Source organism: Coenobita brevimanus, chromosome 51 (assembly GCF_032717465.1).
Source record: "Coenobita brevimanus isolate Jiangsu-jjx chromosome 51, ASM3271746v2, whole genome shotgun sequence".
Classification (NCBI taxonomy): Eukaryota; Metazoa; Arthropoda; class Malacostraca; order Decapoda; family Coenobitidae; genus Coenobita; species Coenobita brevimanus.
The window spans coordinates 34,429,504-34,454,546 of NC_137004.1; the positions used below are offsets into that span (position 1 = coordinate 34,429,504).

A 25,043-nucleotide genomic window follows, 5' to 3' on the forward strand; every position below is an offset into this window, starting at 1 on the left:
AAAATTGGTGAGTGTTATCGGACTGAGACAACTGATTAGTACTGATAGAGGAGAGCCAATAACGAACTGGGTGGAGGAGGAGGAGGAGGAGGAGGAGGAGGAGGAGGAGGAGCAGCAGCAGCAGCAGCAGCAGCAGCAGCAGTTAACAGGGGAAGTATTTCTTACTCAATATTTACCGTAAACAAATCTTCAATACAATTAATGCCTTCCATACGATGATATATTTTTCATTAACTTTCAAACGTGTGTGTTTAAACTTAGGAGAGCTTTTTCAAACAAGTGGGATCATACACAGCCTTCATCAGGTCTCCATAACGATTGGCTCTCATGGTCAAATCAACTCAAGCATTCTATTCAATTTAACGCCAAGCTTTCTTAACCACCTATAAGTGTCACGGGAGGCTAGAGGTTAACACTGTCGTCATTAACCCTCCTCATGATCGCAGTGACTGGTGTAGCTTATTTCAGGCAAAGCCAGACGATTTTATTCATCTGAGAGTTAGTCATAGCAGCCTGAGAGTAAATTATTATCAGAGATCGTTTGACTAAGACGTATTGTTCACTTTATTATTCACTCAGTTTGTGAAGTGCTTGCTGGTTGAATGAATGAATGAATGAATGAATGAAACCATATGACGATTTTCCTCACCTGGGAAGAGTTATAAGTGCCAGAAAGTTAAGTATTTTCACGGATCATATTACTGAATCGTATTTTTCAGTTCAGCATTCACTCAGTTTGTTGGTGAAATGAATTCTAACTTAATGAATGAATGAATGAAGCTGACCAACGATTATTCTCATCTGGGAGTGAGTTATTGGAGTCTGACAGTTCATTAAAATCAGGGATCATTTTACTGAGTTATATTTTTCATTCCAATATCCACTGTTTGATGATCCAGTCCTTGCTAGTTGAATGAGTGGAGCTAAATGATTGGAGATTACCTGTACAAATATAGGCTAGTTTAAGTTCAAGAAATTTTGCTGTGAAGTGTTTGGGAGCTGGACGAGAGAATAAACACCAAAACAAGGGCCCTTATAGAAATTTTAAATCATTCTGCCTGATAATGTGTTTTTAATTTTATTCTTGCTACCTTGAGACGATTTTCTTCAGTCTAAGGGAGACCATTCTACCTGGAGGAGTTTGCTACTTCATAAATCCATTCATAGCAAAATACTAGAATTTCCCTTGAGCTGAATGAAATCGTCTACTTAGAATCATCATCATCATCATAATAATAATAATAATAATGGTGATGATAATGAGTGTACTGCTGTTACTACTACTACTACTACTATTACTAGTACTGCTGCTACTACTACCACTGCTACTACTGCTACTACTACTAATAAAAATACTACTACCACTAATAATAATAAGTCATCATAATTACCGAACTCATGCTCAAGAAAGTTTATGATCTGTACGCAACGGTTAAACTTATCACACTTTTTTTTCATTCCGCAGCAGTGTGATATCTACTGGGGAGTGGTGCTTATCTATCAGGTCCTCAACGCCCCCTAAGCCACCTCACTGTGACCGGCATGACTGGAGAGATTCGTGGTGGCACACAGGACATAAAGTCATGAGAAGTAGAATTACAGAATCAAGAAATCGGCAGACAGAAATCAAACAAAAATATTCACACCTTTAATAAAAATACTTACCTGTAATGAAGATGAAAAATATCTAGAAAAGGTATAACTTACTCATGGAAAAAAATAGAGATATAAAAACCTGCAATTAGAAATTAATAAATCACAGAATCATTGGTACTGAAATCTACGAGGTAAATTATCTCATCAACACCTTAGACGTAGGAAAATAGAAAAGAAAGAAAGAAAAAGAAAGAAAGAAAGAATACTACACCTACAATTATTGCAAATGTGAGTTATACGAAAATCATGACAATTTACATGTACAATAAGAGTCATGAAATCGGGACGTAAAGTGGAACTACATAAATGAACAAATAAATATAGACATCCAGAATTAACCATCGCGTTCTGATGTCGAGATTATATTGTATTCTTGCTGTTACCACACAACTGGGCTCCTGGTGTCAAATGTGTTACTGAAGACTGTATGCAGCCTTTCCACTGAATAAAACTGACTGGAGATGTGGAGATTAAAATACAATGACCATTCTGTGACTGACGAGGTAAAAAAAAAAAAAGAAAAATTTACACTTAAAAGTAGGGAAAATCATGAAATCTACACATGGAATTTAATTATTATGAATTCTACACCTAAATGGAAAAAAAATCGAGACCTAGACCAAAAAAAAAAAAAAAAAAAAAAAAATGAAATACTGACCTAAAGAAACGAAAATAACCTTGATACTGACACACGCTAAGTAAATAAATAATAACAAAATTCACCCGATTAAAGAAAATTACCTGTTCCTCCAGATTAAAAAAGATATTCTGTTCCTCTGGACAAAAAGGAAGTGTGTTACAGTGTGGCAAACAAGCATGAAACACATAATCAGCCCCAAACCGACTCTCCCACATTCAGCCCGCCCATCCCATAGACATCTTAATTTCGTTCTTACTATCTCTTGTCTGTTTTGTTCAGCTTAGGGAAGATTCTCGTTGTGCAGGCATTAATGAAAGCTATATCTGACGCTTTCAGTTCAAAAAGTCTTTCTTATATTAAAGGGAATTAAGGGAAAGAATAAAAGAAAAAGATCGCGATGGTATTGAAACTGTTAAAATATGAACTGAACTACAGAGAATCTCGATGAATCTGTCACATTCCCATCCTGTAGTAAACATTTTTGAGTCCCCAGTCACTTGCCCTCTAATTTTCCCTGCAGTATTAATCTCTTACGACCCAATTTGAATACGGAAACATACACACACACACACACACTTATAATTTTACTGACGCAAACTATGCCTGCATATAGGTAAAAAATATATATACATATGTGGAACGTATAAAGAAATAATACGGTGCGCTATCCCAAGCAGTTCTTTGAAAGCAGTGATAAGAAACAGGGAAGTGAGCATGGAAGTGAAAAAGTTACTTCATGACAGTATTGTGATACCAACTCTAACGTACGGAAGTGAAGCTTGGACGTTGTTGGAAGGACACAAGTCAAGAGTGAGAGCCGTGGAAATGAGTTATTTAAGAGGAGCCTGTGGAGTCACATTGAGAGACAGGCTGACGAATGAGGATATAAAGGAGCGTTGTGGTGTTGATGTGGATGTGATAGGAAGTGTTATGAGGAACACACTGAGGTGGTTTGGCCATGTGGAGAGGATGGAGGGTGAAAGACTGACGAAGAGAGTGTATGTGAGTGAGGTGGAGGGGGAAAGAGGGAGGGGGAGGCCGAGGATGAGATGGAGGGATGGGGTGGAGAGGTATATGAGAGAGGGGGGTGTGAGTTGGGAGCAGGGGAGTGAAATGGCGGGGGACAGGGCGACTTGGAGGCGATTTGTTTGTGGCCACCCCAAACGGGATTGAGGCGTCTGGCAATAGATAGATAGATAGATAGCTATCCCAAGCAATGAAGTAAGGAAGAACTGCTACGAAATCTCCTTTGCCGATGACTCAGGATGACAGTGCAGGGCCGCCCACAACCCGCCTAAACACAATCCCTCAGACAAAACACTTGTCCCTATATTTACGAAAACATTGCCATGGTATACAATTTCACCATAACAGAGATGTTTTGTTGGTTCAGTATCTTACTCACTCTGTCTTTTCTTCATGTACTTGTCTACAGTACCTTCGTGGCCGAGGTAGATTACCGTAAACTTAGCGCCACCTTCCCCGCGATAGCTCGAGGTGTGTGGATCCACATTAAATGGATACTTAACTGGCCCGGCTGTCATATCCAATTTGTCCTTTCTAAATAGCTTGGTAGACGTATGAATGAAGACAAATGTGTAATGAAGCAAATTATACTTTACTTAAGCTGAGAAGAGTATACAGTATACTTGCATCTAAGGGTGTGCCTGCGTGATTAAGCTTAAGTTGTGGACCTTCGTAAGGGCGAACTAAGACTGTAAGTGTTAAGAGTAGATGAGTGAGGAATAATGCGTGTGTTGGGGTAGGTAAGTGAGCTGATCATGTTGGTAACTCAAGGGTATGATTACTCGGACTGGTCAAACTGGTGGACTAGGTTTGTTGCCCCCTTGTCCATTTTCACTCTATAGTACAATTAGGGACCTGGATATAAAAGGACCAGTGCGGATCGTGTCCTTGGTAAAAAATATATTGTCTTCCTAACGAGGCTCCTTCACTTAATAAACATACAGTAAGCCTCCTTCTAGGGTATGTGAATGAGAGTAAGAGTGAGTTGAGGATATGAGTAAGGGAGAATGTGGAAGTGTGTGTTTTATAATCTGTAAGCGAGCTAAAGATGTCAGTGAATTAGGGTGTGCATACGTGAACGCGCTGAGAGTGTTTGAGGATCATCGTGAGAGTAGCATGAATTGAAGAGAGACATACAGTAGTGATGAGGAAAAAAAAAAGTGTAGGTCTTAGAATCAGTAAGAAGGCACTTTGGTTAATGAGGTTGGTCACATTTCATCTGCTGGTGTGTGTGTGTGTGTGTGTGTGTGTGTGTGTGTGTGTGTGTGTGTGTGTGTGTGTGTGTGTGTGTGTGTGTTTTCCCTAGGCGAACACCAAATTTTGTTCAATTGCGAGACATCCTGATACTAATATGTTTTTAAAATATTGGTGAATAATTGTATGTGTTTTACTGGTACACCTAGCTATTATATCGTCACCCTCATAAAGAAACTGCCTAAGTCATTTCTCGGCGATTTCTGGATTTTTGCCTAAATAAATTCTTCATCACGTGGCGCACCCATTGGTATAGCTGCTTTTGCCGGGTCTACAGTAGGGTGTGAGTGGTCTAAAATGCGCCTCAAGCTTTTGCCTTAGCCATGGAAAATTAAGAAAATGAGACTTTTTTTTTTTTTTCTATTTCCCGAAAAGTAGAAAAAATGACTTATGCAGTTTCTTTGTGAGGGTGACGATATGAAAGCTAACACCGACCCATTTCGTTCACTCGAGAGAAATCCTGTACCCCTTTTACTTAAACTTGGCCTAAAGGTTTCCTCCCTCCATCTTTAATACTAAGCTACAACAATACATTAACTTTAGAATATGGTGCTAGTCACGAAGAAGTGCTACGAAGATTGTATAGCCGTAGTATTGTCTTTACCGGCTATGCCACCGAGTTACGTGAAATATGGTACTCGTACAAACGGGCGAAAATCTGGGCCAAGTTAGAGTGAAAAGAGTATAATATTGAAAAGGTTAAGCATGTGATAAGCGACCGTCTTCCCCTTGGCTACAAAAGTCCCTTAACACCTTCTTCTTAGCGATTTTTTTCTGGACCTGGCATGTAAGGATTTTCTTGTAGGTTACATGTATGTGCAAATAATATCGATGTTAGAACGGCCTGAATAACTTAAACGGGAAAATTAATGTGTAGTACGGCAAATAAATCGCTGAGGAAAAAGTGTTACAGTCGGTTTGCTTTCACCTAGCAAAGATCGTATCCCCTTTTAGCTTAGTCGATGACCAGGTGTAGTCAGATTAAAGGATAAATCTGACTAGTAAACAAGGAGACTCATTCTTACCTTATCACTAAGGTGCACGCAACCACGACTTAGCATTGACGCCTTGAATGGTTCAGTTCTGTCAGATGAAAATAAATCTACAAAAGGGAGAGAGAATAGAAAATAAATCTACAATTGGGAGAGAGAACAGAAAATAAATCTACTATTGGGAGGGAATAAAAAATAAATCTAATATAGGGAGCGAATAGAAAATAAATCTACTAAACGGAGAGAGAACAGAAAATAAATCTACTAAAGGAAGAGAGAATAGAAAATAAATCTACTATAGGGAGAGAGAACAGAAATAAATCTAGCAAAGGGAGAGAGAATAGAAAATAAATCTACTAAAGGGAGAGAGAATAGAAAATAAATCTACTATAGGGAGAGAGAATAGAAAATAAATCTACTATAGGGAGAGAGAATAGAAAATAAATCTACTATAAGGGGTTAGGATGGAGGCAAGGACATGAGCAACGAGGATGAGTGTGGGTGTTATTAGAATCGGTGAGTGAGCTTGTCGGTGAGTCAGTGTTTGTATAGGTGACGAAGAGGAAGCTGAGGACAAGCTTAAGAGTGAGCGTGGAAGAGTGAGGAAGTGTGGAAATGAGGTGTGTGGGAGAGTAAGGAAGTGTGGAAGAGTTGTACATGGGTGCAGAAAAATATGGAAAATTGAGGAACAGTGTGAAGAGCGAAGAAGAGTGAGAACGAGTGTGAAGAATGTCGGAGAGTGACAAAGAGTGAGAGAGTGAGGAAAAAATAAGAAGAGTAAAGAAAGGTGAAGATGGTGTAAAAGTGAGGAAGAGAGAAGAAGAATATGGAAGTGACAAGGAGTGAGGAAGAGTATTGAAGAGTGAGGAAGAGTGACGTAGGGGGACGAAGAGTGACGAAGACAAAAGAGAAATAAGAAAGAGTGTGGAAAAGTTAGGAAGGGTGAAAGAGTAAGAGCATGTGGAGGAATGAGAGTGAGAATGTGGAAGAGTAAGACAGCGTGAAAAATAATGTGGAAGAGTAAGAAAGAGTCTAGAAGATTGAGAAAAGTGAGAAAATGAAAGTGTGGAAAAGTAGGAAAGAGTGAGGACGAGTAAGAAGAATGTGAAAAGGTAAGGAAAAGAGAGAAATTATTTGAAGGACTGAGAAAGTGTGTGGAAGAGTAGAGTGCGGATGAACGTGGCTTCTAGAACTGATAAGTGTGCTGAGTGTGTTGCTGAATCAAGAGTGTGTGCCACTAAGCGTGAGTGTGTGTAATGGCTGACAGTAGGGTAAGGAATGATGATCTCGTATGACTGATCATTTTTGGCCGAGACTGAGTGCTCTGTGTATCGCATTTTAATGACAGGGTATCAGAATGTAGTGTAGTGTAGTGTATCAGTGTAGTGTATTGGAACTTAAGGCATGGATGTGGGAGAAGAAGTTGGCGCCAAGAGTGGGCATTGGAGTTTTCGTAGTGCCTCTTCCTTAGCTATTTATTTTGCTCATTACATCTCAGTATCCTCTTGAATGTTATTGATACAACTATATCTATAAGAGCCATAGACTTCACGTAAAATTATTTTAAGTGTAGCCTATGATATGTAAAATAAATCTATGTAGAAAAGGTGCAAAGAAATTCCCATAGCCCCTTAAAACAGGACCAGGACCCCATGTGAGCATTTGCAGTATTATTACAACTGAGAGCACGAAGAGACAAAATAGCCCCTGATACTTCTATATGGTAGTCGATTATAAAGCACCTGTAAAGATAGGAAATGGTTACAAATATGTCGTTTTATTATCGCTACCGGCAACAAAATGACCAGACTTCATTTATTATTCAGAGATGGGTTTTATTCAAGATTTCAAAAACTCATGGATGAAATTGGTCGTGATTATGTTGCCTTGCACCACTTACACCTTGCACTGAATACGCACACATGAGGGTAATTTTGGCTGACCACAGAATAGACGTGCTTTAATCCCTACAATACTAGGATTATTCTCAGCTATATACATAGAATCATGCGTGGAGAGTCTGAATGATAAATCCAGTGAGTCCATGGCAGAGAAAAGGTTAATTTAGATATCTTGTAATCCTCTGGCCGCCAAGATATCTCTAAATCGAACAAGATGGTGTGGGTTTAGGCTGCATGATATTTCTGAATGTATCTTTAGCAGCGAAAGTTAGAGGCATGAATGGTGAACCCGGCTGTGAGTATTTACTTGAATAAAAGAGACAATTATGTAGAATGTATCTCAGGTAATAGGCCCTATCTTATTTGTATTTCATCATACGAAGGAATCAGCGCACCATCCATTTCAGAGTATATGGCTGTGTTCTGGCAGACTAGGAAGCCGTGTGTTCTTTATGAACTCCGGCTTACATAGAAAGCTCCCAGATACAGCTCAGTCACGTGGAGGAGGGGGCGTTGCTTCTCTATTAACTGCATTCACATTAATCCTCCATGGGGCGTTGCTTCTCTGTTAACTGCTTTCACATTAATCCTCCATGGGGCGTTGCTTCTCTGTTAACTGCTTTCACATTCAGCGTCACATACTTTAGGCCGTATTTTAGTCAGTTTAGGAGGATTTCTAGCACCTCTCCTTTAACGATTTGTTTTCCTTGGAACAATATGGAGATGAGAGCGAAATGCGAATAGAGAAGAGGGACAGTTAAACACTTCAGCATATGAATCTGACTGCTAAACATATCTGGTTAAAAATCACAGAACTGGACCAAGGCAACAATAAATTCATTATGAAAGTCTTATGTTTCTTCCTAATCTGTAGTTTTAATGCTTTCAGTCCAAGAATACATACATACATACATACATACACAATATATATATATATATATATATATATATATTCGGTCTTCCTACGCCAGACCATTTTTATTAGGTTAAGAACACCTCGAGCGAGCTGAAAGAGTTAGCAACAGCCTCCACTAAAAGAAGAATTTTGTTTTGGACTTCCTGATATAATGAACTGCTTTGCCATTCCTCATATGGTGTCTCGTACTGGGTATGTATATATGCAGGTTTCCTTACAGGAAACTCTCACATGGATTTTGAACGCACAAGAAAATATTTTACACAGTAACCATAATGATATCTACTGCAGTCCTTTAGCAGAAGCATGGGAAACGGTCACCATATTATACACGCTAATTCGCTCACACAGGACCGTATTCTCGTCAACTTGGAAAACTCTGTAGCACCTTCCTTTTCAACGGTTAATATTTTTCATACAAAGAAGAAAGAACAAAAGGCTGCAAACCTGAAATAAAAAAAATAGAAAAACGGAACAAAAGAGATTAAGATCAAGATGCGTTTATTTCAAGATGCCTAAACGCACTACATTTAACGGACTGGAGTCATACGCAGAGAGAAATACGGACGGAGAATGACAGTAACAGAACTGACATGTTACATAATGGTACATGAAGTATCAGGTAAAACTCCTGCATTAAAGAGTTGGACACAGGTGGAATGAGAGCGAGTTACCAGAAGGGTGCTACGAGCCCTCCGTAATGGAGGAGGGATGCAAGCAGATAGTGCTGAAAAGTAGTGACCATGAAACAGCGACAGTAGGGAGATAATTATGCAACAGTGCGGGAAAGAAAGAGGGTGTGAAGGGAGTCTGTGGGAGGAGGAGAATCGATAAAGGTAAAAGCCCTTCCCTTCACACTGCTTAGAAGAACTCTTTACATCTTAATATTATCTTATGCGTTACTAATATCTTTCCATTACATGCCATGTGGTTAGAGAGATACCAGAGACTCCATAGCGAACGAGATCACGACCCAGAGTTTGACTGTTCTGGCCTCCTCATTACACATATCTTGGCCAACGACATTCTTATCATGCTGCATCAGAACCACCGCCCTGCCCTTCATTATGACAGTGAAACAACCGACTAGATATCCGAGCTGATAAGGTTACAACGGTGCTCTTACTCATATGTTCTCAACTGAACAGGGTGTGTTTCCCTTCCATCTACGACCCCATAATTTGCCTTTTTAACGCGTAGATTTTCCGGCTTATTTGAGGGTGATTAGATCTTCATGCAAAAATGAAGCAATCTTTGTCTTCATCATGCAGTCTTGTTTTACCCAATCAAAAGAGTATGAGCCTGGAACTTCTCAATATACTGTAGCCATTTAGTGTCAAAGGTGAACACACATCCCTTAATGGCATTTTGTCATCATTAGCGTGGATAACCAGTCGCACACCACGAATGTCGACTTGGTAGCAATAAAATATAATCAGCCCATGCGTTTCAACCCTTTTGGATCACATCTACTAGATCGTCAGGCGTCCAGGCACTGGTTATATGGTTGCTACCTTGTGCACTATATGGTTTACTGGTATACTGATAAACGTATGGAGGTAGCACTACAACGAGTGAGTGGATACAGGGGACCCACACCAACCATAAGTTCATAATATCTATGTGTTCTTTTCTGAGACAGCTACATGGGCGACAGTGGACACAGTGGAAGATGAAAGACAGCAGATTTAAATTCAGATTTTGATCGACACTGCATCAACTGCCTTTAACTGTATCATACTTTATACGAAAATTCGTCCAGTGATCCAAGTTGACAACACTTGTCAAGTAACAATAAGAAAAGAATGACTTTCAAAGCAGATGAAATAAACTTATGAAAGCCGACAAACTGAACGGTAATCTTAGACAAGATTTTGACCACTGTGAAGAGGAACATCTCATCTTGTTCCTTTCCGGTACATTTATCTTTAATGCATACACACAGTAGCAAAACACTAGGACGTATCATTAAAACCGAGAGCACGAATGTATGGATAAACCCCCAGTTTTTAATGACAAATTTGAAGCATTTGATGTTTGAGCTTTCCATTTATCCCATTCATTACACAAAGAAGAAAATAAGTAATTCCAAGTTCAATATCATACAAGTTTTCGTCTTGAACTCCTGACAAAAATTTAAGGTTATACGCCAAGATTATAGTACGAAATGAAAGAGGGCTCTATTAGCAACATTGAGATCTTGGTTTGTTGTGCTTAATTCGTGAAATATGAATAATTTTGTGATTCACCTTCTTGTCAAGGCTTGATCTTTAACTTTTTTCGACGAAATTTACAAACTTGTTCCTACGATTGTCTTCAGTCAGTATGCTAAATTTGGTGCAATACCACCTAACAGTTTTCCATCATGTTGCAGACAGACAGACAGACACATGAAAAGATAAACACTCAGAGTTAAAACTTCTTTGGTGAAGGTAATTACAGGTGTTCCACATATAACTATAAAAATTAGTGCCTTGCCTGCACATTCGCTCTCTTAATTTTAATATCAGGGCTCCTTGTTTCTGTGGATAAGGTGAGCGAAAGAGTACCTTGGCTTAAGATCATCTCTGTAACTACTTGAAAGAACTATTTACATCAACAGTGTATAGCGGTGTGTACGTGATCCTGTGCACGAACATAAATGTGTATTTCTGTCAGCAACAGTATTGGCGGTGTCGATGAATGTGCACTTCTACCAAAGAAGGCATAATCTGTTTCTCGGCGTCACCATTACCAACTTGTATTGCATGCGTTACTGTGTTCATGTGTAGGTTCACAGTGTAGGTGATTCACATTGCTATAGATACACACGGGAATTATCAAATATGCATGACTGTGCATTTCTGTGTGTGTGTGTGTGTGTGTGTGTGACAGGAGCGGAACTCACTGATATAAACCAGACGCTGCCTGTGTCTGTCCCCACTCCGACTCTCACTTCACACCGCACAGGTACCGTACTCTCTCTCTCTCTCTCTCTGACATTTTATCACTGAGCATGACCAGCTTTCCCAATTCAACAGGCGTGCTTTAAAACCTGCAAAGTGCGTCCTGAGCCAAATGAACTTGATCTTGAAATTAGTGGCTATGACAGTGTTCTCAGTCGTCATGCCCTCTTTCCTTTCACACTTACAAGAGGTTTTAATTATCTGGCCATAAGCAATGTGCAGCATGTACTGGTGTTCCAAAATTGGCTCTTGGATAACTGGTGTGTTTTATACTTTCTTCTAACCTCCGAGGAAACTGAAATGTGTATCTGATAATTTTGTTTTCACATTTGATTGGAAAGAGAAATATGGAACGGAGTAACCATTAGTACAAGAGAGATATGCTTCCAACTCATTCCATACGATGACGTATTTTGTGTTTATTACTACTACCTCCAGACGATTTTTAGGAATAAATTCATGAAAGATCTTTAATGTTAATGGGGTTAGTGAAGCCTGTAACTAACCCCCTTCCATTTCCATGCTTCTCCTAAATAAGGCTGGATGTAACAAAAATAAAAAAAATGTAAAAATACGCCATGGGAATGATAGAGTTATGCTGTTACTGGCAACGCTGGGAATTATGCGATCACCATGACTCTTGGTTTTGTACGGTCGAGTTGCTAACTTCTCATCACGTTTATTTATTTATTTTTGTATTTATTTCATATTTGCTAACTTCAGTCGCCTTTATTCAGCTTACGATGGACCTTTCGAAGTGAAGAGGACAAGTATCGTCTTCATTAGCCCCTTCACCACTAAGCTATCCTGAGCTGAATAAATTCCTCTAATAGCAGCAACAGTACAAATAAAGCCACGTCATCGTATTGAAAAAGTCAACTCCCTCAATCCTGTGACTTTTTTTTTTTTTAGTTTCTTATTGTTATCTCCAGACGATTTAATTCGGCTTTGGGGAGCTCGTTACCAGTGAGATAATTAGTGAAGGGAATTTTACCCCTTCTGATTCGAACACTCAATTCTAAGGTAAATGAAATCATCTGGAAATATCTAAAATTTCAAGTATGTCGTACTTAAAAGTGGCTATTGAGTACAGCTTCCTATATCCGTATTTTTCTTTGCCCCCTCTTGTTTAGATCATCCACACCTCATTGTCGTCTGCAAATGAAACATTGATACGCGTTTATGCTCTTCTAAAGTGTACCCATACTGTATCGTTTTCTGAGTTGTATTAACATCATACACGTTCTCTCTCTCTCTCTCTCTCTCACACACACACACACACACACACACACATCATGCATCCAGTGAGTATTCGCTCTTTTTAAGCTTTCACACATCCATCGCTTCCTGCTTTTTCGCCGTTTTTCATGTTTACCCTCATATAGTTTTCTGCGCTTTACCGAACAGCCTGTGAGTTTCCTTTTTTTTTTTTTTTTTTTTTCAAATTTTCTTACCGATTTCCACATTTTGTCGAGTTTTCGATTTTTCAAACATATACGCATCGTTTGTTTGCTTTTTTTTTTTTTTTTTTCCCCAGCCTGTGCATTTTCGTGGTTTCAATTTACAGATAATTTTCTCCTTTTAATCAATCAAATATTCTGCGCGTGTTTGTCTCTGAGTCGATAGCGACATCTTTATATTGTTGATACTACCACACATTACACTCATTTCAGATTTTATACATATTTTTGCTACTACCACACATTTAGCGCAGGGTAGAAGAGTGGCCTAGCAGTGAAGGGATTAATGAAGTCTGTACCTGACCCATCATCCATGTTAAAAAAAAAAAAAAAAAAAAAAAAATCATAAGCTGAACAGATTTACTGGGAGACAGGAAGAATTTAATATTAAACACATCACCGTGGTAAAGAGGTTATCACACATCCATAATTTTCTGCCTTTTATCCAATAACCTTTATATGTTTCATCTTCGCTATAAGACTCTCCTTGTATTAACATTCATGTATAGTGGGCAGACACAAGTTAGTATCCTCCCAAAGTCTGACGAATACATGGCGGAAAAATCGACCCATCTGAAACACTAGTACAGATTGGGTTTTCAGTATATTTCGCCAGCTGTAAATTTTCTTTAGACGGAACTGGGAAGAGTTGTTTCATCGACTTCTACTCTTCTGCTTGTTTGTTTTTTCCAACGTGTTATGAATTACTTTATTTCATTGTACTTAGGTGTGCGCCAGTGTTACCCTCTCTAGCCACAATAGCATTACTCTTCATGCATGTTGTTCCCGTCTCTCATCATACCCTCCCCTTTATAAATTATTTACCTTCTTTCATTATACTTGGGTGTGCGGTACAGTTTTGAACTCTATTCTAGTCGGTTAAGGTATCATCGTACTCTACATAAATAACGTACAAGACGATATTTGCCAGCCACATCTTAAAATAAATCGGTAAAGAAGAGGTGTTAGGGAGCTTCCATAACCAACCGGAATAGGGGATGTTCTCTCAAGTCACGAACTGGAGAACCATTAATTAACCTGACCAACCTCACACCTGTCATTCTGTGTCCTCATTGTAAAACCTTCTTCCTTCACATTCAGATTTTCCTCTTCCAAAAAGTTAAAAGTTACTCATTTCTTGCCACACTATTTTCTCCCCCTTCTTCACGCCTTCCCTGGTTTGTTTTTCTTCCTTTCTGTTTTCATTTGCCCTTCCGTCTCCCCCTCACTCCTACATGTTCTCCCCTCTCGGTCAACATAAGCTGATTTATTGTTCTTCCCCCTCGTCTAATTTCTTGCTTCACTTCCCAATTTTGTATGTCCCTTAGCTGCTTTCATATTATGCTTGCCTGCCTACCTACCTTCTCCATCTATCTCTCCTTCCCCTATACATCCCCATCTCTCTCTCTCTCTCTCTCTCTCTCTCTCTCTCTCTCTCTCTCTCTCTCTCTCTTACCGTCTCCTCTTCCTCCTCTCTCCCTCCATATCCTCCTCATCTCTCCTCACCTCTTAACGTACTCAACTGTGTATCTCTCCTTCTCCTCTCTCCCTCACATCCTCGTCTTTCCTCCCCTCCTCTTAACGTACTCAACACTGTGTCTCTCCTCCTCCTCCTCCTTTCCCTGCCATCATGTCTGAGTATGAGATAAGATTATGTGCATCAGTTTTTACCACAGCTACTTTTCCAGACTGCTTCTCTTCCTCTCTTTTTCTTCCGCTCCCTCTTCTCTTCTTCTCCTTCTCTCTAATCCTAATCCTTCTCACCTCCTCTTAATCCCTATCCTTCTTTTCCACCTCTTTCCCCATTTTCCTCCCTTCTCTTCACTTTCTCTTCCTCCCTTTCTTCCTCTTGTCTACTCACGCTGTCATTTCTTCCTACTTTACACCTTCCTCATTTTCCCCTTCTCTCCAGCCTTCTTCCTCATTGCTTTCTCCTCTCCACCTCTTTCCCTCTTTTCTCCCTCATCTCCATCTCGCTTCCCCTTTCCCTCACTCCTTAATCGCCTTTCTCCCTATTTTTTCCCTTCTCCCTACTCTCTCTCTCTCTCTCTCTCTCTCTTGCTCGCTGGCTCGCTTGCTCGCTCGCTCCTCATCATCCCTTCTTCCTTTCTCCCTCCTCACCACCCGTCCTCCTCCTCCTTTTCTCCCAACTTTGGGGTAAGGCCAGTCTCTCTCCTATTTTCCCTCCCAGTTCTCTCTCTCGTCACTCTCCTTCCCCACCTCCACCTCCCTCCCTTGCCTTCATGCTTACCTTGTTTTTCTGCATATCCAATCCATCCATCAGACCTGCCTCTCTCTTTCTCTCTCACCGTCTTCTCTACCTCCCTCTTCTCTAGCTACCACTTCTCTATTTTTTTTCTCCTATCCACTTCTCTTCCATCTTATATCTTTGAGACAGACTGGCCGTGAGGCCACCCTGACTAGGCAGTGCAACTCATCACCCCTTGGAAGGAACTACACAACTGCCCACATACATCAGGTAGTACACTGAACAGGAAACAGAGGAGGGGCTACGGGTGTTAGTAGACAGGCCATTTTATACCTGCCGGCCCATTAGCGCCAGAGTTCGAATCTTGGTGCGGGCAGCCGGCGTCACTCGACTGTGGTGTCCATCCACCCCTTGTGGGTTGGTAGGTAAAATGAGGACCTACGGTAACACGTAGGGGAGGTAACTGTGGTACCCTAGACGATGCAATGGCCTTGTATCCCAAGCTATTAGATTAATGACCAGCCACAGGCTCAAAGGCCTACGTTACGGAGGTAACCGCCGAGCCTAAGCGCCTCATAGCGTCAGCAACCACCTTTATTCTCTCCCAACAACTCCCTCCTCGCTCACATTGTCTTGTCTACCCCGGTCTTCTCTACCTGCCACTTTTCTACCTCCCATCCTTCTCCACAGCCACCACCACCACCGCCACCACCGTCATGGCTGAATACAAGCTGATCTACTTCAACTTCCGGGCTCGCGCCGAGATCGTGCGTTGGATATTCAAACAGGGCGATATTCCCTTCACTGACGAGAGGATTAACCGTGAGGACTGGCCAGAGAAGAAGAACAGTAAGTATCTGAGTGAGAGTGCTGAGATCAGAGTTGAGTGAGCGGGTTAGCGAGTAAGTGGGTGAGTGGGTGAATAGACTATTAAGCTCTCAGTTGAGTGAGTAAATGAGTGAAGAGATGGTTAGATTTCTCAAGTCGATTGAGTGAGTAGATGCTTAGAGTTCAGAGGTGGGTAGCAGAGTGAGCTGGGTGAGTGGTTAGAGTTTAGTGAGTGATTCTGAAGGGAAGGTTAAAAAAAAAAAAAAACACGAGAAGAAAGAAAGAATGGGTTATCATAGACCTGGGTGATTTCGTGAGATGAATGTATGGTTCAAGAATTCTGGAAGTTTAATGAGCAAATGCATATGTGATTCTGAAATAGTGACGTCCCTCTCTCCACCGAGAAGAATGAATTATTTAAGAGGTTGGTGGGCGGAATGACTGAGCTGAATGAGATGGGAAAATGACTGATCTAAGATTGAGATGAGTCAGTGAGTTTGCTGAGTGTGCTGAAGCAGGGCGACACTGGCAAAAGAGTCAAGAGAGAGGGCTGGCTGAAGAAGAGTGGAGTGAGAGTTGAGCGACCTAAATGAGAGATGAGTAAGTGATTCTGACAGTGGATTAATATCGGGGACTAGCCAGAGAAGAAAAAATTAGGATACACTGATCTGAGCCGAGATGAATGAGTGAATGAACAGTGTGAATGAGTGGGTGAATAAACTCGCTGTCTCCAAACGATTCGCTGTATTATGTTTTGCATTTTTTTTTTAAATTTGAGGGTTAGATGTAGACATTGTCAGGCTTTTCAATCACTAGGGTCTCCAAAGCTGAATAAAATTTCCTGATAGCAGCAAAAACTAACTCTAGACGATCATTGTAGTGAAGGGGTCAACAATCTTTTCTAACACTAAGCGATTTCATTTTAGAGAGAGTGAAATGAGGAGTGAGAGATTATGAAACTATTATCTGACTGACAGCACACAGGAGATGAACATAACGGGATAAAAAGCACAGTTAAAATTCATTGATCTTAACTTGGAGGAGGCTGTCGTCCTTTTGCAGCTCATTTCCCGTTGCTCAATGGGAGAATAAGACAATACTCAGCATCCTCTACACAGCATCTCTTATTGATTCGCACCATGTTCTAGTGTTAATCTCTTGCTATATCTCGGCATTCAAGGTGGAGAGATAGCCCTTTTATACCTGATTAGAGTGAACAGAGTATAGTGAACAGAGGTAAACGAATCCAAGGATGGGTAAGGGAAGTGCGAGTCTGAGGAGCGATGAAAACACAGAGGGCAGCGTCTTTCTGTCTATCTATCTATCAATCTATTGCCAGGTGCCTTCATTCCGTAAGGGGTAGCACAGACAAATCGCCTCCACGCCGCCCTGACCTCTGTCATATGGCTGTCCTCTCTGTAACTCACATTCCTCTCTCAGTAATCTCTCCATTCCATCCCTCCACCTCATCTTTTGTCTCCCTGTTCTTTCTCTCCCCCTCTATCTCACTCACATACATTCTTCTTGTCAGTTTCTCAGTCTCGTGCTGGTGTTTAAGGTCGTGTCTCTAGTATTTCATTCCAATTTACACCTCGCGATTTTTCGTCAGGTTAGAGTGATTCATAAGAGGATTCAGAAGTTAAGACTGTCACCACTGAGCATCTCATGATAAGGGACAACTCCAGCACAAAGTTCCAGAAAACACCAGACGATTTTATTCAGCTAATCGCGAGTCACAAAAACCTAAGTGTGTCCACATTCACTTGCCTAGCCCCACAGCTGTCTCTGGGGGTAAGCTTCCGATGCTGATCGTAAAAGTGTTAAGCAGTTTGATCCAGTCAGTACCAGACTATAATATTCATTTAAAACAATCATAAGAGCTTGGATGTGTTATTGCAGTAAACTTCCTCTTATTTGTATGTGCATTATCTGCACCATGTCGTTATTCGTATCGCGTCATTATAACGGCAGAGGCAAGGGAGGAAATTTAATTATAATCATCATCTCTTTGCCACTACCACGCAGAAAAAATAACTGACCAGCACTACTGAATGTCCAAGAACTGCATATGTTAGTATTATATGTTTATTAATATTCTGTATTCATGTTTTGGGTTAATATAGTGAGATTTTAATAAGCTATGAAAATTCTGAGGGCTGTTGTGCCATTTATTGGGGGGTTTGGAGGTTCCGAAAATTAGTCCTGCATTATTCGTAAATTCTACTTGTCTAGATTTTGGCTCTAGTACGGGTATTAGGAAGCTTACTTTATTTCCGTCCCCACAGCCATCCCCGGAGGTAAGCTTCCTGTGTTGATCGTTAAGGAATACACACTGCCGCAGTCCCTGGCCATCGCTCGCTTCGCCGCCAAGAAGGCCAAACTGGTGCCTGAGAATGACCTGGAGGCTGCCTTCATCGACGCCCTCGCCGACACCATATATGAGATCATGACGGAGTTCTACAAGATTCGGTGAGTTTTAGGTGGCATTTTTTTTTTTTTTTTTTTCTTTTTTAAGGAACGGTGGAAGCTTTTAAAGTAATGGTGTAAAACTTAAGTGTGTGTGTGTGTGTGTGTGTGTGTGTGTGTGTGTGTGTGTGTGTGTTTAAAGAATGATGAGAGGCTTTTAAGCAGTGGTTGGAGTTTAAAGTCACCAAGAGTTTTAAGTGATGGCGTTTAAGTACGGGATGATTCACAGGTCTACATAATAATATTTTTTCTCTCATCAGGTATAAAATATAATATTTCTAGACCTATTTTTGACAACGATCATGAATATGCTGTCCATTTTAGCATAGCACGTCACAATTTTGTGGAAACTACCGTTTATCATTTTGGTTGAATTTTACCGCTGGACGGATATGACTACTTATAAAAACGAAGTTTTTCTTAGTATATTTGAGGTTTTTTGAACTATGTCGATTCCTCATATAAATTCAGTGTCTCCAAATAGTCCACAAATACATTGTATTTTCATCCAAATTGAAATGACAAAGCAGGAAACTCGTGCAAGTCATATAATAGAAAGTGAGTTTCATTGCACGTTTGCAAAGGTCAAACTACTCAAAATCGTTGAGCTTTAGAATTCCTTCGATGCTGCGTTCCAGGCTTGTCCCTGTACAGCATCCAGCGGTAATCCGCGAGCATACCTTCATACCTGCAGCCTTGATAGCGATGCTCCATTGCACTGATATCTTGATGGAATCGTTCTTCCTGTTCGTCAGAGACGGCTCCCAAGTTCTGCTCGAAAACTTCAAGGTGCGAATGAAGCAAATGAACTTTCAGCGGCATTCGACATCCCATTGCAGCAAATAAATTGAGAAGTTTCTCAACACCATCTTCATAATCCGATGACCTCTTGTTTCCCAGGAAATTTTCACATATCTATTTAAATGAGGTCCAGGCGGCCAGTTCCACATCGGCCAGATAGGTGCTGAAGTTGTGGTCTCTCAGAAGTTCCTTTATCTGTGGGCTGATGAATATTCCTTCTTTCAGCTTAGCTTCAGTGATGCCTGGGAATTTGGTTGCGACTAATCCCAATGCTTCAGTGTTTCTTCTGCCCAGTGTCTTCACGAACTGCTTCATTAAGCCGAGCTTTATATGAAGCGGAGGAAGAAGAATGTCTCCGGGAGCAACCAGAGGCTCATTTGCGATGTTCCAAGTTCCTGGCTCGTATGTTTGTCTAGGCGGCCATGTCGACTGCACATAGTGCTTGGAAGTTGCACGGCAATCCAAGAAGCATAAGAAACAATAGTGTTTTATGAAGCCTGATTTCAGTCCCATCAGCAAACCGATCACTTTCAAGTCTCCACACAACTTCCATTTGTATTCGTCATATTTCACGGCATCTAAAAGGGCCGCATTGTTTTCATAGCACTCTTTCATGTGCACTGAATGTCCTAAAGGCAAAGAAGGTTTCATATTCCCATTGTGCAGCAATACCACCTTCAAGCTTTTCTTCGATGAATCTATGAATAAACGCCACTGAGAAGGATCATGCTCCTGTGAAAGGCAGCGAACAATGTCATGTCGTTGCAAAAACATAGTGGTCCATCAACAGAGAAATATGAAGAAAAATCTTCAGTTCGTTTTCTGAAGTATGTTACTCGAACATCTTTCTTGAGCAGACATTTTTCTTTCAAAAGAGATGCCAAAAGTTCAGCCTTGTCCTTCGGTAGTCCCAGATCTCGAACTAAGTCATTCAACTCTCCTTGAAAGAACTGGTCAGGTGTGTCTTCATTGTCGACTAAAAACTCTGCATCCTCAGCTGCTTCATCTGACTCGGTTTGGGCTACATCTTCGTCCTCATCGTCGCTACTGGCGATACTATCTTCTGGTGGTATTGAAATGGGAAGAACTTCATCGTTGTGCGGCACTGTCTTTATAACGGATTCCAAACTGGGGTAAGCAATCATGTGCTTGGTCTTAACAAAAAACCAGGATATGTTGACCTTGCAGAAGTAACAATCTGTAGCATGATCTTTTGGCTCCCTCCATAACATAGGAACGGCGAATGGGATTGCCTTTTTTCTCGTATTCATCCAGTCTCTTAGTCCATTCGAACAAGCTGTACAGATTACATGCGGTGCCCATTTTCTGTCTTGATCTGCAAGAGCACAGCCGAAGTACAGATGATAGACCTTCTTGATATCGTTCGTGATGTTGCGTCGCTGTCCCTTGGGGGTGAACAAAGCACAGACAAAGCAGAAACAACTGGGACTATTTTTGCATTGTCTTGACATTTCAACTGATTCAATAAACAACAACAGCTGCAGATATAGCATAAGCGGTGTTAAAAAAAGGAATATATGTGAATATTGTTATGTACGGTTTCAACATGAAGGTTCATTATAAATACTGGACGTGGTAGGAAAAATCGGATGGGATTTTCAGAATCAGCACCTAACCGTGTACCAAGAGCACCACAAAACTTTCATGATGATGTTTTACTGTTGACCGGTGAATTATGAGAGAGACGATGAAGATGATGAATTTTAGCTAAATTACTTTGCCTCTTCTCTTCTAGTATGTCGGAGAAGACGGAAGAGGAGAAGAAGAAGGCACAGAAGGAGGAGTTCTTGCCCAAGTTTGTGCTGCCCGTCATGGAGAAACTGGAGAAGAGGTTGACTGGCAGGGAGTGGTACGTCTCAGACAATGTAAGTTACTGAGGTAGAGTGGTGAGTTATATAAGAAGGATGTGAATAATTGGTTAATGAAGAATAGTAGGTAAGATGGTGAACAATTGGGGCAAGAACAATAGGGAGGATGGTGAATGATAAGGAGAATAATGAGTGATAAGGACGATGTTGGCTTAGAGAGGGTGATGAATTTGATAAATTTTTAGGGTATTAGTGAATGATGAGGGGAATGATGAATTATGGGTAGGATGATGACCTACAAGAAAACAGTGAATAATTGGGAGGATAGTGATTAACATTGGCGGTGGTGAATAATAGAGATGACGGTGAATAATGGGTAGGAAGGTTAATAATGGGGAGGAAGGAAAATAATGGGGAGGAAGGAAAATAATGGGGAGGAAGGAAAGTAATGGGGAGGAAGGTAAATAATGGGGAGGATGGTGAATGATAAAGGATGGTGAAGAATAGAAGATGGTGAATTGTGGGGAGGGTGATGAATAATGAGAGTGTGAATAATTCTTACGACCAGTTTGAGCGTCAGGATGGGTATAAGGATGAAGATAAATGTATGAGTGAAGATGGGTGTATGGGTGAGGGTGAGTGTGTGTGTGTGTGTGTGTGTGTGTGTGTGTGGGTGTGGGTGTGGGTGTGGATGGGTGTGTGGGTGAGGGTATGTGTGTAGTTGAAGATGGGCTGTAGGGAGAGTCCTTGAACCCACACGAATAGTTTTTAATTCCATGATAGTTATTGTGGTGTAGTGATAAATAGTATCAACAGTGTAATGATTTTTTTTTTTTATATTACAGTTCCTAATACTGTGTTGTCTATGACCCAGTTAACCTTTTCACTCCCATGACGTATTTATTACATATAATTCTTCCTACTTTCAGACTGTTTATTAACTTGGTGTAGACTTTTTGAATCGGGGATATACAGCATTCCCAACTTCTCTAACTATTAAATGCCGTTTCATCTGGAGCAGAAAGAATCATTACGAGAACAGTGCGTCTTGGAACTGAAGGGGTTAAAAAAATCTTGTTTTTACCCTGCACGTATCTAACTCCCTTCCATCACATATCCATTACTTTTCACACACACCACTCCAGTCCCACGTCACCATCTCCATACCTTACTCACGCACGCTTGACGATAACCCACCTCCTCAGCCTGACACTTAATTAGTCTCTGGGTAAGCTGTTTATCAAATCACAGAGCTCCCACCCCCACACACACACCAAAAAAAAAAAAAAAAAAAAAAAAAAAAAAACTTCAAATGTTACCCTTTCATTATCCCTGTCAAGACCCTAAGAACTCTCTCTCCTTTGTCCCTTCCACGCTATCACCCAAGTGCGCGTCCACACGTGTGCTCAAACAAGTGTTGGCAACATGTAAGCAACACAGTAACGAACACGCTGCAAACATGTTGGGAGCAGCAGCGTCCAGATCATGTTGGCAACATCATGATGAAGTCTCAGCTGCACTCGTATGGACACACTTATCCCATTTGCCAGTGTTTGAAACTGCACTAAAACATGTTTGCATACATCTGTCCAAATACTGCTGCAAACATGTTCCCAAGCATGTTGCCAGCTGTGTTGCCAACATATGTTTGAGCACACGCCTGGACTCGCCCAAATGCATCCCTCTTACCTTGATTCTATATAACTGCATACCACTGCGATTGCATTTTTTTCAGTACCCTTTCCCTTGACCTTCAGTTTCGTCTGTTTTATTCTCTTCTCGCGTCCACTACCCTATTCTGCTCAGCAAGCTTCTGAGTAACTTGTTTATCCTGTCAGTCTGCCTAAAAAAAAAAAAATAAATAAATTAAAAAAAAAAATAATAAAATGAACGACTTCCGATGCATCTCTTTCATCACCCATCGCCTGACCTTCAGAACTCATCTCTAATTATGGTCTCATACACCGTCCACTAACCTCACTGAGCTCAGAGTCTGGGTAAGCAACATATAAAAGTCTCATACACCGTCCACTAACCTCACTGAGCTCAGAGTCTGGGTAAGCAACATATAAAAACAAGAACACAAAACTGCTACTGCTTCCTTCCGTTATCTCTTCCCTCAAACACTCATCTCCCATATCTCTCCTACATTTTTCACTAATCCATTCTACTCGGGCAAATCGGAATAACTTGCATATAAAGTCAAGAATACAAACACTACTACTCGTTTTTTTTCATTATATACCCCTCCCCTCCCCTTCAGCAAACACCTGCCGTATCTCATTCCCACTCTCGTTATTTCTCCCACTTACGTACGTCTCCCACTCCACCCACCTATCCATTGCGCTGTTTTTGACCCATCAGCTGACCTGGGGTGACCTGGCACTCGGCGTCTTCTTCAGCGATCTAAAACTCTTTGACCTTGACAACTTGGCCAAGTACCCGGCTCTCAAGGCCCACTATGAGAAAGTTACGTCCCTGCCCAGAATCAAGGAGTGGCTGGAAACACGACCAAAAACTGAAGCCTAACTTCTGAATCAACACTCAGATTTACGTCACAGAGGACTGTATTCTGTTTGGCGGATGAAGCTCTCTGACACCTTCTCCTTGTCAGTTTAGTTCTGCATGGCACGTGAATATTCTCTTTTATTCTCTCTATACAAGCCATGTCGATACTGGAATGATACAAACAGTGCAGAAGAGAATATTCATGTGTATTATGGAAAATAAATCGATTTGGAAGAGGTAACGAGAATACTGCCCAAAGTTAACAAACTGTCATGATTTGTAACGTCCATATTTTTCATTCAAATTGTAGAAATCGGAGTTGTAATTTTTTCAAAGTTTTTTTTTTTACCTTATGAGCTATCTGAATCGGAGTCTCTAGGATCAAGCATAATGGAGTGACAGTGAGAGAAGCTCAACACCCACACCTAGAAAGCAAATAATCAGAACTAAAAAAAAAAAAAAGTGCATTTGTAGCTCCAGCAATAAAAAGTATACATCATTACTAACCAAAGAACAAACATCTACATTAGTCTGATATGAACAGCCTGTTGCCGAGTTGGATGTATAACGAAAACACGGGGGCCTAAAACATCACCAGAATGCTTAAAAATCACCCAACACATCATAATACAAGCATTATTTTGAGCTAATATCCTAGTCACTAACACTCGGTAAATTATCAGAAGAATGTATGACAAATAAAACGTTCCTTCGACGATTAGTGTTAATTTCCTTCCCTTACCTGTTTCACGGAGGACGAAGCTGGGGATGTGAAGGAAATATATGTGACAAAGACTTGAAATTACTGTGATTCAGGTTTCACTGGACGATTCTTAGATGTGTACAGTTTCAGGCAGTAATATCGATTCAAACAATTATGAAACATTGACATATTATTCTAAAGTCTATTGGGTTCCCTAGATCGCTTCACTTGGGTCTGAAAGTCATTGATAACTGTTTTATATACCGTCATGAAGTAAAACAGTATCTATGTCCGAAACTGTACATGCCAATGCTTTTGGATGAGATATTCTCTGTTGGTGAGACATGATTATCAACAGTCATTTGCATACTTATTGTTGATAAAAGTTTTCTATATTTCTGTTGAATCTGCCACAAGTTTACAAGAAACAATTACATAACTGTTCACCAAAGAATCTGCAAATGTGACCTAAACTTTTTCATATACATTATTACTGATAGACAAAAAATATGAACACAGCCAAAAAGATATCATTGCACTCATGGAAAGAAGCAGAGACAATAAAATAAAAGAGCATGTGGTACCAACATCTCTTAGTTTATAGGAATATGTTAGTGACATCTTTTTGGCTGAAGGTGGGTGAAGATAAATACTCACTCAACTAGCAGGGGAAGCAGTGGTCAGGGGATGAAGTTAACTCTGGAAAAGAATAAAGGAAAGCATTTCAATCCAATGAAGATGGGAAAACTGATGGCATTATACTCCAGTTAAGAAAAAAGGAAGAAAGGTATCAGTTTCTTCAACCCGACGACCAATTTTAATTTTAATCAGACCACCACCAGTTATGATCCAATTTATTAAGGTTATCTGGTAGTGAAGGAGTTAATAAAGGCTATATCTAACCCTTCC

At 40.5% G+C, this 25,043-nt stretch overlaps 1 protein-coding gene across 1 annotated transcript; it reads left to right on the plus strand.

Annotated features, from left to right (window-relative positions):
* The first annotated feature begins 11,299 nt into the window (after positions 1-11,299).
* Positions 11,300-23,748, plus strand: LOC145400105 (hematopoietic prostaglandin D synthase-like). The gene is made up of 5 exons (XM_080272615.1): positions 11,300-11,334; positions 15,690-15,848; positions 18,113-18,296; positions 20,851-20,980; positions 23,288-23,748. The coding sequence occupies exons 2-5, from the start codon at positions 15,716-15,718 to the stop codon at positions 23,450-23,452; spliced, it is 612 nt and encodes a 203-aa protein (XP_080128741.1). The 5' UTR covers positions 11,300-11,334; positions 15,690-15,715; the 3' UTR covers positions 23,453-23,748.
* Positions 23,749-25,043: the final 1,295 nt, after the last annotated feature.